The 16,732-nt window shown below is 38.1% G+C and overlaps 1 protein-coding gene across 1 annotated transcript in view; it reads right to left on the reverse strand.

The window, feature by feature from the left end:
* Positions 1-7,313, reverse strand: part of LOC125277503 (muscular LMNA-interacting protein) — a 54,936-nt gene extending 47,623 nt beyond the window's left edge. Inside the window, exon 1 of the mRNA XM_048205913.1 lies at positions 7,159-7,313. Coding sequence (XP_048061870.1) covers positions 7,159-7,194 — 36 coding nt within the window. The 5' untranslated portion in view covers positions 7,195-7,313. The remainder of the gene's footprint in view (positions 1-7,158) is intronic.
* Between the last annotated feature and the right edge of the window lie 9,419 nt (positions 7,314-16,732).

Genomic DNA, 16,732 nt, shown 5'->3' on the forward strand with positions numbered 1-16,732 from the left:
TGTTTTTGCCTCACAATTCTATTTTTTTTTTTTTTTTTTTTCTTGCAATTGTGAGTTTACATATCCCAATTCTGACTTTTTTTCTTAGAATTGTGAGATATAAACTAGGAATTGTGAGCTCTCATAGGTTCCACAAGTGTAAGGGGAAAAACATAACCCAGCACACACTCTTCCTCCTCTCCCATATCTCTTCTTCTCCCTTGTCCTGATCCAACTACTCCTCTCCTCCTTCATCTATTCTTCTCCCTCAACCAGACATTATTTTTTTCTCTCTCTCTGCCTCTCTGTGTTTTTCTGCATCCACACACTGTACAAAACCAAAACCAGTCCTATTTTACTGTATGTCCATGCAATGAAAATAACTTCAACACCTGACTATGCCACAGCTGAGATTGGAATCTGCTATTTCTCAATATTTCAGTGATCTGCTATTAAAAAATGCTTATCAATTGTTTTTTTGTTTTGTTTTTTTATCAATTGCAATTTCCATGCATATGTTTTTAATACGTTTGAGCTGCTGTTGTTGCAGAAGTAGAGGTTTTATACTATACTTAAAGACTGGAACATTAGGTCTTCATTTCTGAGATGCTGTGTTTAAGCATTGTAAATAAGACCAGGAAGATTCATGATTTTAGTATTGGGTAAGCTTGTATGAAAAGAAAATTTAAGCATTTTAGAAACGTGTTATTGATTGCATTTTGTGTGAAAACAACATGAATTGTATACTGGCATGATCACAACAGACGGATGATGTGCTAATTGTGTTTAGAATTTTTTTCGACTAAAGATGTTGGACAAAAGGATGTTAGCAATTGAAAAAAAATTAATAAATACTATAATTAGACCGTTTCATTCAGTAACGAAACATCATTGTGTTCCTCAAAGACGCACAATGGCTCTACAGTGGATTTGTTTGGAACAGTTTTCGTTGGTAAAACAGACCAAAAGCAATTTACTAGGCAAGTCACCTAATATTAACTTCTTGTTTATTGAACTGTTGTATAAAATCTATATCACATTTGCAAACGTGCTGATATTCGTGAAAACAGCACTCTTGCTCGTGTTATTGCTTATAAATATTGAAAACAAGAACTTACACAGTGACATTTTTGGCACCATATCTTGGATTTTAGGGTCATTTTTATTCCTTTTGGTGCAATATTTGCCCCAGGCCCCGGTAAATTTCTGACTCATTTGTGCACAGCATGAAGGCTGTGGGCAGGGCTCTTTTACAGGCGCAAGTAAAGGCCCCTTCTGTTACGATGCCTGTTTTAAGTGAAACGGGTGAAACACAGCAAAGGCCATAAGGTTAAGGTTTTGCTGGTTAGCATGTCCCCGATAGTAGATGCAGCGACTATTCTGATCACAAAAACCATCTTTCTCCATTGATGGCCAATCAAAAATAACCATGTTTTTTGAGCAATTTCCATTTATTGTTATGAGCAACATAAAATGCAACATTTGCATTATACTTTTAAAGATACCAGTGATACTAGTAATTGACTGTAAAAAAAAAAATCTGCCTTCATCACAGCTCAGAACTGTCACTAATGCAGGATTTGGGACAGTCAACGCTATCATGCAGTTTCAGAGTGTCTGCAAATAAAGATTTTAGTCTTTAGAAACTTTTACGCTATCACCAAAAGGGGGTTACACACAGAGCTTGCAGCTCCCCTGTAGTGTATCCACAGTGACAGCGAAAACCACAAACAAACAGAAGCAGTCAAAGGCCTCAGCAGGCATTTCCTACTCGACTATAAAATCTCACTCTCTGTAGCCCACAGTGTTATGTGGATCATACCGTTCCTCAAGGCTCAGATTTCCATTCCGTACCCAAGCATGGGGTGTGTTTGTCCCAAGCTGTTCCCAGCATAGTGTTTTATCCAGAACACAGGACTCAGATCCAGCAACTCCTTGATTACTAATTCAACAAAACTTGAAGACCCGATGCACTGAATGCTGGGTGGCTTTCACCGGTTAGACTTGCACAGGTTGTTTTCTAAAAATAATCGCTTTGGGCTTTGAAAGAAACTGTTTACAGTCCAGATTTAGTTTATCAAGTAACGATTTGGCAGCATACAGCAATAATGCAGAGTTGACCTTTGGTTGTATTTTTGCTCTAGGCCTGTTCTGGTAAAGTTCATTTACCAGAACATTTGGCATCTGAGTTTAAAACGCAGCTGACACCTCATTTCAGAGTTGTTTACAGCAGAACAGAAAACAAGACTAATGTGAATGAGAAACATGAGTCGGTATATTAAATAGTGAACAAGAACGGCAGGTCTTGTTCCCCTCAAAAAACTAATCACTTCAAATTTACAACAAACAAATTGACCTACAATATCTATGTATTGGTGTTTATATTAGCAATTCAGGCACGTCGCCTGGTATCAGACATAGCTGTTGTGAACTTGACATGATTTGTTGATTTTTTTTTATTATTATTATTCTAAAACACTAGTTTGAGCTATGAAACATCTGTTCACCATATGACAGTACAGCACCCATAGCCGATTATTATTATTGTTGCATAGCAACATTCTGTATGTACATATTAAAAGTATGGCTGTATGACAATGGATTAGACACATAATTCAGTATTCATTGTGCCTAATAATGCACTTTAGCTAAAACTATATGTAAGGCCAGCTCGGAAGAGTTGTGCAACTTACAGCTCGTTTCCACCGAGCGGTATGGTACAGTACAGTATGGTAAGAAATTATGTCCATTTCCATTGTCAGAAATTGTGAATGGTACCAATATCCCGAACCCTTTTGGGACCCTTTTCTTTGGGGTACCTAGCACAGTCATCTGTACCTAAAGGGTGGAGCAAGACGCATTGCAGAACGTTGATTGTTTGACAAAGTTTAGTCACTTGTACGTGCTACAAGGGGAATGACAACACAAGAGGTGCCACACAAATGTGGTTCAGGCAACACATACATTGATTTTCTTCACTTCATGCTGGCTATATTTATAACAAAACGAAATATAAAACACAACCCTTCCCATTTTCGTTTTCATTTTTAAAAATATGAAACCCATTAATGTGTGGTTCAGGCAATATGTGCATATGTACACTGATTATCTTCACTGTATATGTAGCCTACACGTAGCCTATAATAAAATAAAATATATCATAAGATTAGATAGATAAACGTAAGATAAACATAAGACGAGTTATATCTCATGTTTAAACACTACAGAGACATGAGAGCCAGCAGAAAATGTCAGAAGGACTAGCCAAGGTAAGGCTGTTCTCAGCTGGGTACTTGAGCACTGGGCGCCCGGTGATCGCCTGGATCTCCGAAAACGTCAGATCAAATTTTCAAACAGGTGCCATCTTTATAAATACACAACAGATATGAGCTTTAAACAACTACATTCTTGTCTGAAAAACTCTTAAAACTACATTTCATGACACAATAAAGTAGTATTTTTTAAATTACATGGGTTTTCTCCTCCACTATTGACAATTGCTGGTAGATGCAAGATACCAAACTAGTGCGAACTACCAAGGACACAAGTCCGAACTCTGTGGAAATGAGCCATAAACCTCACACTCCTGGCCTCAAGAGGCACACAAGTGACTCATGCTAGAGGCTGTGGTCTTTAGCGTCCTTGTTAACTTGCCTGCCTTCAATTGTTGACAATGGTTTGAATCTTGCTCAGAGCGGAGCATGTAGGACCGGTTACATTTTAGGGGGGCTCTTTAGTGTCCTTGTTAACTTGCCTGCCTCCAGTTGTTGACAATGGTTTGAATCTTGCTCAGAGTGGTGCAAATATGACCAGTTACAATGTTGCCATGACCTAAATGGGAGTGAGGATTAGGGGGCTCTTTAGCATCCTTGTTAGTGTGTGTCTGACTCCCATCCCCCTGACACTGGTTTGAATTCCACTCAGAGTGAGACCAGTTAAAATGTTGCCATTTTTCTGAATGGGAGTAAGGTTTAGGTCGGCTCTTTAGCGTTCTTGTTAGTGTGTCCGTCTCCCATGTTGATTGATGCTGGTTCGAATCCCACTCAGAGTGGTGCAAATACGACAAAGTTACATTGTTGCCATGACCCGGATGGGAGTGAGGTTTAGGGGGGCTCTTTAGCATCCTTGTTAGCATTTTCGCCTCCAGTGCTCGTCAACAAGGTTCAAATCCCGCTCAGAGCAGGTGTGAGTAGGACCAGTTACATTGGTTCCGAGTGAGGTTTAGGGGGGCCTTTAGCTGCCTTGTTAGTGTATCCACCTACCATGCTGGTTGAAGCTTGTTTCGAATCCCACACAGAGTGGTGCAAATAGGACAAAGTTACATTGTTGCTGTGAATCTGGATGGGAGTGAGATTTAGGGGGGTCTTTAGTGTAACTGTTAGCATGACTACCTCCCATACCAGTTAATGCTTGTTTGAATCCCACTCAAAGCAATTAAAATAGGACCAGTTAAATTGTTGTCATTACCTGGATGGGAGTGAGGTTTAAGGTTGTCTTTAATGTCCTTGTTAACATGCCTGCCTCCCATGCTAGCAGATGCTGGTTCGAATCTCACTTGAAGCAGTGCAAATACAACTACAGTACTTACAATATTGCCATGATCTGGATAGAAGCGAGGTTTGGGAGGGTTTTTAGCATCCATTTTTAGTGCATCCACCTCAATTGCCGGTCAACAAGGTTCAAATCCCTCTCAGAGTGGTGCATGAAGGACTAGTTACATTGGTTTCATGGCCCAGATAGGACTGACTGCTTTGCGGGGTGGGATCTTTAACTGCTTTGTTAGCATGACCACCTCCCATGCTGGCTGACACTGTTTCAAATCTCATTTGGACCCAGATGGGAGTAAGGTTTAGGGTGCTCTTGAGTGTCCTTGTTAGTGTGTTTACCTCCCATCTCGGTCAACGCTGGTTCAAATCCGGATCAGAGGGGTGCAAATAGGACCAGTTACAATGTTGCCATGACCCGAATGGGAGTGAGATTTAGGGGGTCTTTGTTAACATCCTTGTTAACGTGTCTGCCTCCCATGCCAGTTGATACTGGTTCTAATCTCTCTCGGAGCAGTGCAAATAGGACCAGTTAAATTGTTGCTGTGACACCGAATGGGAGCAAGGTTTGGGACGCTCTTTAGCATCCTTGTTAGCATGTTCGCCTCCAATGTTGGTCAAACACACAATGCATTGTGCTTCAGGGGACCTGATTTTGAATCTGACAGACAGATGCAGGATGTAAGGACACTATGTGCACAAAATATGGTGATATTGATATTTTTTTTTCTGCTTCAAACAATTTATTTTATGAATTTAGCACAAAGCCTTGAAATGGATGCAAAGACTGGCAAGAATCCTGTTTTCAATTTCATTAACTTATTACAGTAAATGAGATCCAAAGTAGGTTGGCACAGGTTTAAATTCTGGGCCATAAAATCTCGAATTCACAAAAAAATAAAAATAAAAATAAAAATAATAATATAACATCTGAGTGTTTACTTTCTTGATATATGTCTGTGAATCTAATCTGCTGAGCTAAGGACAATTTTAACAAATCAACCTGCTGATTTATACGTTAACAAGTCTGTAAATGCTCTGAAGATGTGTTTGCTTTTCATGAAAAATAAAAGTGTAGTAGATGCAGTAGAGGGTTAAGCTCACATTGTCTTAACTATTTGCTGTGATTACTCTGACCTTTTGAAGCTAATAACTGGCCTTGTTGGTAGTTTGCATCTGCACTGTAAATAACCATCTATTTTCATTCTGTCCTGCCTGAATTCACCTTTGGAATTACCATAAGCAGTAACTACGTATCTAATGTCTTCTAATGTTGCTGTCTTGAGAGGAACTTTGTTTGCAGACAGTTGAAGGATAAGCAAAACCAGAATGCCTGTGGCAGCAGACTCAAGCCACATGTTTTTAATGCCACTGAGTTAAGTTTGCATAAATGCTAGCATGTCAACAGGGGTTTGAAAACCCACGTGTGGGTGTGTCGTTGGGTTTTAGAAGAATTTATACCCCAGCCTGCCTGAACCCCCTCCCACTACAGTGATCACACCCATGCAGCTTCCAACTCGCCTCAAAGAGTCCAAAGGCTGTTAAGGGCTTTTGGGTTTTGCCATATGATAAGAGACTGCATCAAAGCTGGGAAACACTGGCAGGGCTCTATATTTACAATGTTTGGAGAGGCAGTTCTGTACCTCCCCTACCATTCTGCACCCTTTCATTATGCATCGCTTTGCAGTGAGAAACTGCCTGAGAGCTCACCTGTCATTACACTAACACATAATTGATTATGTATGGTTGTAATCTTATTTCATGGTAACCTGCCTGGATTATTTGACACAAATGAAAAGTTGGCGCTAAACCAAGAGTAAAAGCTGAAGCGTCTTGCATAATGCCTGATAGATAAATATAGCTTATGCAACACCACACACACGAGGCAGAGCCAACACAAGGTGTTATGTACATAACACTCCCGTAACACTCCCCAGCCCTGGGAGCAATGTTAATAAGAGTCAGTCAAGTATATTATCATTTACACATTCAAATTATATTGTAATAAATATTATTCATCAATTAAACGTTGTTGCTCTAGACTTCCCACTGTAGTTGTACTAAGATGGAAAATAGAGTGTCTCTTTTGAATTTAAATGTTGTAAAAGCTATAAGGTAACATTCTTATTTGTTAACATTAATTAATGCACTAACAGCATGAATTAACAATGAACAATATATTTTTACTGTTCTGGATGTCTTAGTAAATGTTGACATTAACTAAGATTAATGAATGCTGTATGTATTGGTCATTATTAGTTCATGTTAACCAATGTTAACAAATGAAACCTTATTGTAAAGCGTTACCATATGTGTCTGTGTGTGTGTTTTGCATGCCATATATTAGATTTGCATTAAGCATAATATCAAATAAGACTCCAAAACTTGTCGTGTTGCCCTGTACACCTGTTGCCTTTCTGACCGTGAACTTTCCAGCAGCATTACTTTTTACCATCTTCATTGACAATGACCCTTTCAATTCAATTCAACTGCACAGTTTATACACTGATAGAAAAATGTTTTACGTTAAATAGAGACACTGTCAATCAAGGACGAATTCCACACAACAATTCACTGCTATAGCCACTTGCTTTTCCTTTCTAGAGCTCAATGTTTTGGCCATTTGGCCACTTACCTTCCCCAAGGTCCTGTGTGGCTTTTCCAAGGCCATGTGTGTGCTTGTGCTGAAGGCTTGTTTGTACAGAGGCTGCTATACTGGCATTCTCGTGCCCTCCGTGTTCAGCTTCACATGAGTGAGAGTGTGTAGTGTCCCGATAACTCTTGACTGCAGTAGGCTTCCATTTATAGAGCCAAGAAAGCCACAAATAGTCTACAGACAGCAGGGAGCCCATGACAACAATAACAGCTATCTGTGATGACTGGATGATCTTACTGGAATGATCACAGATGGGAACATTTACCTCTGTTGCTTTTGCACTGTTGAATAAAACGTGAAAGTGTGCAGCTGTAAGAATGTGTAACTGGAGTTACTGTATAGCATTGTTTTGTCAAAGGGGTTGTATTTTTTGCTTCTAAAACATTTACCCAACATTTGCCTAATTGTCCTGTCATGATGTTTTTTCTCTGATATTCTTTCTATTTAATTCTATAACATTTACACTACATGTCAAATGTTTATTAATATATTTTTAATATTTTTGAAAATCTCTTCTGCTCACCAAGTGTGCATTTATGTGATCAAAAATACAGTAAAAACAGTCAAATACTATTACTGTTTAAATATAGTAAAACATAATTTATTCCAGTCTTCAGAGTCACATGATCCTTCAGAAATCATTGTAATATTCTGATTTGCTGCTCAAGAAGCATTTCTGATTATTATCAGTGTTGAAAACAGTTGTGCTGCTTCAGATTTTTCTTGTGAACTCTAGAGGAAAGAAATGAATACTTTTATTGAGCAAAGTGTCAATACATTTATTTATAAAGTTGCAAAAGATTTCTATTATAAACTGTAATGTTATTTCACAATATTGCTGTTTTTACTGTATTTTTGATCAAATAAATGCAGCCTTGGTGTATTTAAAACATTAAAAAATCTCTAGAATTTAAAAATCTCAGAATTTTTTTGATCAAACATTCAAAAATAGTGAATTATGGAAGAATTTTACAGATTAAAAAAAAAAAATTAATAGTTTACTATTAATTTTAATTATTTTTTAGTAATAACTATTAGTTATTACTTTTACCATTACTGTTGAAATGAATTAATTGAATTATAATAGATTTGTTTTTACTCCTCATTCTGTGTCCATGATGTGCTTTTAACTTTGAGACAGATGGTGTTTGTTTGTGGCTTTGGGGCTTCATCTTCATCCTTGTGAAACCTCATTCAAACCTCATGCCAAATTTTCTGAACTGTGTGAAAAAAAGTGAGGCCAGTGATGCATACTATATGAGGCAGAAAAACAATACTTGCAATAATACCAGCTTTCTCTGCAATAATGTCTTAATATCATTGCAATTTTTTTGTTATTATTATATCTAATGGTTTTGCAACAACGAAACATTACTGTTAGCAAAAATGACGATTAAGTTGTGATACACATGCAGTAATCTGTTCTTCTGTCTGAGGGATGTTGCTTTGTCGTTCTTGTTTAACTCTGGTATTACTGCAGGATTAATCAAACAAATGAGCATCTGCTTTACTGAACACACTCATCAATATTGGCAAAGACAGCACCTTTAACCTCTTCGAGTCACGGCCGTTGTGCTTGATCAATGATACCTGACTCAAGTGCAGAATTACGACATTACTCTTCTATTGTAGATACTGCTCAAAATCAATTGCTTTCTATAAACGCCAGTGATTTTCTCCAGTGACTTTAAAATAAGTTTATACTGCTTTCAGACTGGGGTGTCAGGAGAATGCGCTCAGTGATCCTGAAACTCTGGGAGCTGAAAAGCAACAAAACAAAATGTAGCACTTAGTGAACCGTTCTCAATCTCTTCTACTCAGTTCATTCTGAATTTACTGAAGTTGTGCCTGGAAATGGAAAAGCTTAGACAGGTCCTGTGAGTCTGACAGAAATGCGAAAAGACACGAGGAAGAAAAAAACCAAACCTCCCCCTGGCTAATCAGTAAACATAGGTAGTGCTTCAAACGCCCGGCTTATTCAGTGTTCAACTTCAAAATAATGAATCATTGAGTGTTTCCAAACAAATCTATTTACTATTCTGGTACACGTCCACCTGCAGCGTCCACCTCCTGTAATAATTCTTAAACACGCCAGTAAGCGCAGACTAAAAGAATGGGCTGCAATCTTCTCAGCACGTCGTGTTGTGGATTCAAGCCTCAGCTGGTCCTGTCCGTCACTCAGCGAGCCTCCATAAGCCTCCTAATGCTGGAATAATCGCTCACGGAGAGGGGGAGGCGACTCCGTAACCTCCGAGTCATGCGATTCCGCCAACGCATCCGACTGACACGCATCAGTGTGATGAAATGCTTTCTCTGTTCCCTCAGATATAGCCAAGTCAAAATTTTGGAGGACAGGATTTTGTCATGGCAACCAAACAGGTCATTTTCTTTCCCTGTCAAGCAGTTTGATAGACTCAGAAATGAGGTTGTGACAAACTTTATCTGTTGATCAAGAAGGCAGGTGTAGCATATAAAAAAACAAAGCAGCATTGTCATTTAAAAACACTAGGAATATGTACGGTAAACATACCTCACAATGAGCTCAAGGGCTCGCTTCGAGCGTAATTGAGGAATTCAAAAGGTTGTGTTCTTTCATCCAGAGGCCTTCGCTTAATCTATTCCAATTGTCGATGCGCACACATTCTCTCAAGCTCAGTGGATTTCATGAAATGATTGGCTTTTAGCAACGCTGAAAGAATTGCCTTTAAGATTACCTTTATCCACATGATGATAGAAACACACGCGTGTTGTGCTAAATCAGATCTGCGATCTGAAGGGAAAGGGAACATGCTAGATTATCTAATGAATTTCAGGTTTAGTAATACGCTTAAAACACACCTCATGACATGTTATATATATTAGGAGAAATTGGCCAGATTTTATTCAGCTCTAAATGTGCTGCGGTGAAGTCACCAAGATTGTACATTCCACTCCGTCTGCCTTTTTGCTTTTTGAATACAAATTACTTCAAATGAAATTCCTCAGATTTTTTTTTCCCTGGGCACAGTTTTCAATCCATTACTTGTTCTCCATGTTAATATAATGGAAATTTGTCTTTGGCACGGGCACAAAAAGAATCTGCAAATACAAATGATGGTAACACTTTACATTAAGGTCTCATTTGTTAATATTAGTCAAATGCATTTACTAAAAATGAGCAATATATTTGTTGCAGTATTTATTCATCTTTGTTAATGTTATAGTTTATAAAAACACAACAGTTCCTTGTTAGTTAATTAAAGGGTTAGTTCACACTGAAATGAAAATGATCCCATGATTTACTCACCCTCAATCCATCCTAGGCGTATATATCTTCTTTCAGCCAAATATGATCAGAGATATATTAAAAAATATCTTTAGTCCTACAAGCCTTATAATGGTTGTGAAGGGGGGCGCACATTTTGAAGCAAAAAAAATAAAGAAAATACATCCATACATAATAAGGGGGTTAATAAAGACCTTCTGAAGCGGAGCAATGTGCTTTTGTAAGAAAAATATCCATATTTAAAACTTTTTAAATTCAAATAACTAGCTTCCTGTGGATGATGCAATGTATGGTGCAAGATTTAAGAGTAGCATGTTTCTCACGATTCAAACTAATTCTCTTATTCGCGGTACAGGATTTTACATTTCTCTTTAAAAATTATTGTTTTAGGCCTATGTTTAGTTTTGCTCTCTCCGCTGCGCTTCCATGTTTGTCAAAACGTCATGTGTCGTGTCAGAGGTTGTTACTCAAATTGAGGCGTACGGCCATCTGCTGAAAACTAGCTATTATAGTTAATGAAGTTTTAAATATGGATATTTGTCTTATATAAACCGATCGCTTCGCTTCAGAATGCCTTTATTAACCCCCGGAGCCGTATGGATTACTTTATTATGGATGAATGCATTTTGTTGGCTTCAAAATGCGGCCCCCCCATTCACTGCAATTATAAAGCTTGGAGGAGCAAAGAATATTTTTAATATGATTGTGTTCGTCTGAAAGAAGACATATAGTCATATAGGATGGCTTGAGGGTGAGTAAATCATGGGATCCATTTTTGGGTGAACTATCCCTTTAAAGGTGCCCTAGATTCAAAAATTGAATTTACCTTGGCATAGTTGAGAGTTCAGAACATGGAAAAGACATACAGTGAGTCTCAAACTCCATTGTTCCTCCTTCTTATATAAATCTTATTTGTTTAAAAGACCTCCGAAGAACAGGCGAATCTCAACATAACACAGACTGTTACGTAACAGTCAGGATCATTAATATGTACGCCCCCAATATTTGCATATGCCAGCCCATGTTCAAGGCATTAGACAAGGGCAGAACGTCTGGATCTGTGCACAGCTGAATCAACAGACTAGGTAAGCAAGCAAGAACAATAGCGAAAAATGGCAGATGGAACGATAATAACTGACATGATTCATGATAACATGATATTTTTAGTGATATTTGTGAATTGTCTTTCTAAATGTTTCGTTAGCATGTTGCTAATGTACTGTTAAATGTGGTTAAAGTTACCATCGTTTCTTACTGTATTCACGGAGACAAGACTGTCGTTATCTTCATTTTTAAACACTTGCAGTCTGTATAATTCATAAACACAACTTCATTCTTTATTAATCTCTCCAACAGTGTAGCATTAGCTGTTAGCCACCGAGCATAGCCTCAAACTCATTCAGAATCAAATGTAAACATCAAAATAAACACTGTACTTACGCGATTAGACATGCTGCATGACGAACACTTTGTAAAGATTCATTTTGAGGGTTATATTAGCTGTTTGAACTTTTTTTATGTTGTTTAAGGCAAGCACAAGCTCTTGGGGCGTGGAGCACGAGATTTAAAGGGCCACACACCCTGAATCGGCGCATTTATAAGTATGCCCCAAAATAGGCAGTTAAAAAAATTAATTAAAAAAAAAACTATGGGGTATTTTGAGCTGAAACGTCACAGACACATGCAGGGGACACCTTAGACTTATATTACATCTTTTTAAAAAAAAGTTCTAGGGCACCTTTAATTACATAATAACAGATATAACTTTTGATTTTAACAATGCATTAGTAAATGTTGAAACTAACATTAACTGAGATTAAGAGTTTTTCATTGTTATAGTTAACTAATGTTAACAAATGAAATCTTTTTACTAAAAATAATAAATGGGGCATAGGTCAAAATTAGACAGCAAAAGCAGATGTAAAAACATGATGCACAGTGATGGGAAAAATGAGGACAGAAACTTTTATAATAATAATATTAATAATCGAGAGCATGGTGTGAGCAACATGAAGGTTATGGGTTTGATTCCCAGGCAACACACACATATAGATTAAACTCATACTTTGTACTGAAAGGCACTGTTTACCTGGTGATCATCTAAAATGACAATAAGTTACCAGTCATAAAAATTTGGAAATATATTTGGGCCAAAATTTTGTTTATCCATCAACATCCCATAACACACTGATAATAGTAAGTGATGCATCTAGTTATGAAATCAGAGACTGTTCCCTCAGAAGTGGCCACAGATGACAGTGATCTGTCTCAGCTGCTGTGATCGGTTACCTGAGCTGGATGTTAATACCAGGCATAAACAGGGTCTAAATCACTTTGGATGAAAGCCTCTGCCAAATGCATAAATGTAGATGCAGAGGTGCTAAACAAGAGCCTGAGGAACAACTGTGCAGAAGAGGAAGTTGACAAGATTAATCAATATATCTCACATGCTCCGTCACTAGAGTTGATAATGATATTGTCAAATCATCACCTCAAATGATTGTTAAATGCATTGATAAAGCACCAGATTCAGTGGCCCTGCAGCACTGAGGGAGAGTGTGTTAGCGTGAGCCGCAGATTGACAGTGTGGAAAATAATGCTGTTATTTCCCCTGTGGTCACAGCGACCGGTCCTCTGCCCATCATCCTGTAAACTTAGCTTGATATTTACAAAATTAAACAACAGAGAGTGGGCTGAAATGTGAGGAGAGAACACTTCCCTCCACTATTAAATAATATGCAAGTATGTATATAGTAGTACAGAAAGTATGTAGTACAACAAATACTACCATTATGTATTTAAATAATACATTAATTTTTGCATTAGATTGTTAAACTGCATTAAACCGTGGGTGCGATTATGGCAACAATTTGGGAGAGAAATGTGCTTTGTCATTCAATGCTTGCAGTCTTAATTATCCTAAAAAGAGTAATGTCATGTATTCCCTGTGTCTGTGTGGACTTGTTATTTTGTGTCTTGTGCCATGTTTTGTAGTTTTTCAAGTTGATTAGTCTCCATAGGTGTATCTTGTTTCTTCACTACCTTGTTAAGCTTGTTTGCCCCCATGTATTTATAGACCTTGTGTTTCACTTGTTACTTGGCCAGTTGTTGTACATAATGGTTGCTTCTGGTTCTGTTATCCTCATGGTTTTGTTCCTTTGTTCCTTGAGTTCTTTTTTATCTGTGTTACTTTATTAAAAACCCTGCATTTAGATCCGCACCTCAGCCTGCTTTAACCAGCTCATTACAAGTCATTTCTATAAATATAAATTCTTTTAAATATAATTACATTTTCATTAGAGATTCTGGAGTGAAATATGACATTTCGTGAGATTCACCTGCTAAGTAAATATTTTAAGTTTCGCTGTTTGCTGACTGAGAAAACATTAATCATGGGTTTTATACTGACACCTGTCTGCATGGTGCAGCATTGCATGCTTGAGGTTACCAGCATCAATGCAGAAAAACACAGGTGAATCACTGTGGGAATCTTTTCTCGTTTTTTTTGTCATTAATACTAGGGGTGGGACAGTTCAGATTTCTCACGGTTCAGTTTGTATCACAGTTTTAATGTCACGGTTTTGGTGCAGTTCGCTATGTCCCTTTCAGAAAAAAAAACAACACATGAACTTGGTCACATGTGATTTTGCACATGTGAAATTTAAGATGTGAAAACATGTTAAAAGCACATGTGATGATATGTGGATCACATGTGAAACGTGTTTTGCACATGGAAAATGTGTGGTTTTGGAACGTTTCCCATGGGAAAAACATGTGAAACCCCATGTGATCACATGTGAAATTCATGTGTTTTTTCTGTAAGGGGTGCTATGTTCAGTAAAAAATTGGACAATTGCCAAATAAAGATAAAGAAAATAAAAACAAACTAGATAAAAAGGTTTGTCGAGACAAACTTTAAGTTGGCTTTGAAAAAGCCGGTTCCAGAAAGTTTGAAGCAGTTTTAAAAGTTTTCAGTTTGAAAGTTTCAGTTTTAGTTTAGTCATTTTGATAGTACTAGTACTAGGGTGCTCTGTGTGGTTGCTAAGGTGTTGCTATGCAGTTGCTAGGGTACTCTGAGTGGTTGCTAAGATGTTGCTATGTGGTTGCTAGGGTACTCGGGGTGGTTGCTAGGGTGTTGCTATACGGTTGCTTGGGTACTCGGGATGGTTGCTAAGGTATTCTGGGTGGTTGCTAGGGTGTTGCTATGCGGTTGCTAGGGTGTTGTTATGCGATTGCTAAGGTATTCTGGGTGGTTGCTAGGGTGTTGCTATGCAGTTGCTAAGGTACTCAGGGTGGTCGCTATGGTGTTGCTATGTGGTTGCTAGGGTACTCAGGGTGGTCGCTATGGTGTTGCTATGCGGTTGCTAGGGTACTCGGGGTGGTCACTGAGGTGTTGCTATGCGGTTGGTAGGGTACTCGGGGTGGTCGCTGAGGTGTTGCTATGCGGTTGCTAGGGTACTCGGGTGGGTGATAGGGTGTTGCTAGATTTAGTTTGATAGATTTAGTTTGATAGATTTAGTTTGATAGATAGATAGATAGATAGATAGATAGATAGATAGATAGATAGATAGATAGATAGATAGATAGATAGACAGATAGATAGATAGATAGATAGATAGATAGATAGATAGATAGATAGATAGATAGATAGATGAGTTTATGAGTTTGAATGAGTTTCAATGGATTAGAAATAGTACATAGAATGGCACTTGAGTCTAAGGTCACGTACACACTGTAAGTTTCAGGAGTGACAACCGCATTTAAATGCGGAAGCGAATCCCCTAAATTATCATTACATGTGTGAACGAAACACGACTCACTCTCGAAAATGTGATGATTGACAGCTTGGAAACCATAGCAACATTCTGGCGTCTCTCATGTTTGGTATCTGTTATCGTGACCAAAGTAATATTAAAGTGACAAAACACTCGTTATTTTCAGCAATTTAACTAAACACACTAACACAGTTGATGGAGGCGTTGTGTTTTGTTTATGCTTGTATAGTTTTACACAGCGCGCTCTTTCTGTGTTGCCATGGTCACTCATTATAAGCTGTTTAGGCTTGTTCTTTGAGCTCGTCTCATAAAGCAAACGGGTTTATGGAGTTATAAAAGTGAGCAGACATGAATCGCGATTTTCAGCATAAAGCGTTTGAAAAGGCTTGTGCTTTCCCTGTGATTCGCCGCACATACACAGCACCGGTGCACGTAAACGTCATTAACAACTAGTTGTTCAGTTCGGTTCCGTACACACTGCATAGAATTTCTATAAATGCGGTTGTCACTACCTGTATTTTTCGGGAGTTAATACGGTTGTAGAATGCGGTTGTCACTCCCGTATTATACTGAACTGTGTGTGTACAGAACGCGATTAAGCACTAAAAGGTGAACTGACAACCGAATTTAGCTGCAGTGTGTACATGGCCTAATTGAGTTTTTGAGTCTAATGGGCTTCCGTAGTTTAAATATGAATTTTGACAGTTGGAGTTTGAACAGTCTTGGCTCATTTAAACATTCCGTCAATGAAAGTCAATGGGATTTTTCCGAGCTTTAACAGTCTTTTTTATGTAGAGTTAAAGCTCTAGGAGGAGTTAAAGTTGGAAATTTTAGTCTCAGAAGAAAATTATTAAGTTGGCTTTTTCAAGCCAACTTAATAATCAAACTACAAGAAACAGATAACAAATAAATACACGAGAGCTAAGATACAAATAAAATAAACAATGCTTTACAGGATTTTCAGGTATCTAACAGCTTTCAGGTACAGAAATTGAATAAAGTAATCAAATATAAAATAACACTGCATAAAAACTTCTTTGAATAGTTAAATAAGGATGAAACATTATTGAAGTAACAAAAGCTATTCAGTCAAGAGTGATTTCTTTGTCTTTTGTCATTCGATTAACATTAAAACAGGAATGTTAGACTGCCGCCCTTTAAGACAAAATTCAGATTCAGTACACTGATACTGATACGCACACGCATGTCTGTCTCGTTTTTCTCCTAAGACATAACCTACTATGTTTGTTAGGATACTCACTAAGATGGGCAATTTGACATCATTTTTGTGTGAATTTGTCCGTTTAGGTGCAAGACTTGAAAGAGAATTTGCGTGAGAGTATTTTGCTCACCATTCCGTCGGCGGCTCCGCAGCCCGTCTGCCCTGAGACTCCGTTGGGCTCCCTCGTCACTCCAGGTCAGCCTCCAGCTGTCGACGCCCAGCTTCCGCCACGTACTTCCGGGATTCTGGTGATGCCTACGCTCTCCACTCCTATGGCATCATCGGCCTCCC

Source organism: Megalobrama amblycephala, linkage group LG10 (genome assembly GCF_018812025.1).
Source record: "Megalobrama amblycephala isolate DHTTF-2021 linkage group LG10, ASM1881202v1, whole genome shotgun sequence".
Classification (NCBI taxonomy): domain Eukaryota; kingdom Metazoa; phylum Chordata; class Actinopteri; order Cypriniformes; family Xenocyprididae; genus Megalobrama; species Megalobrama amblycephala.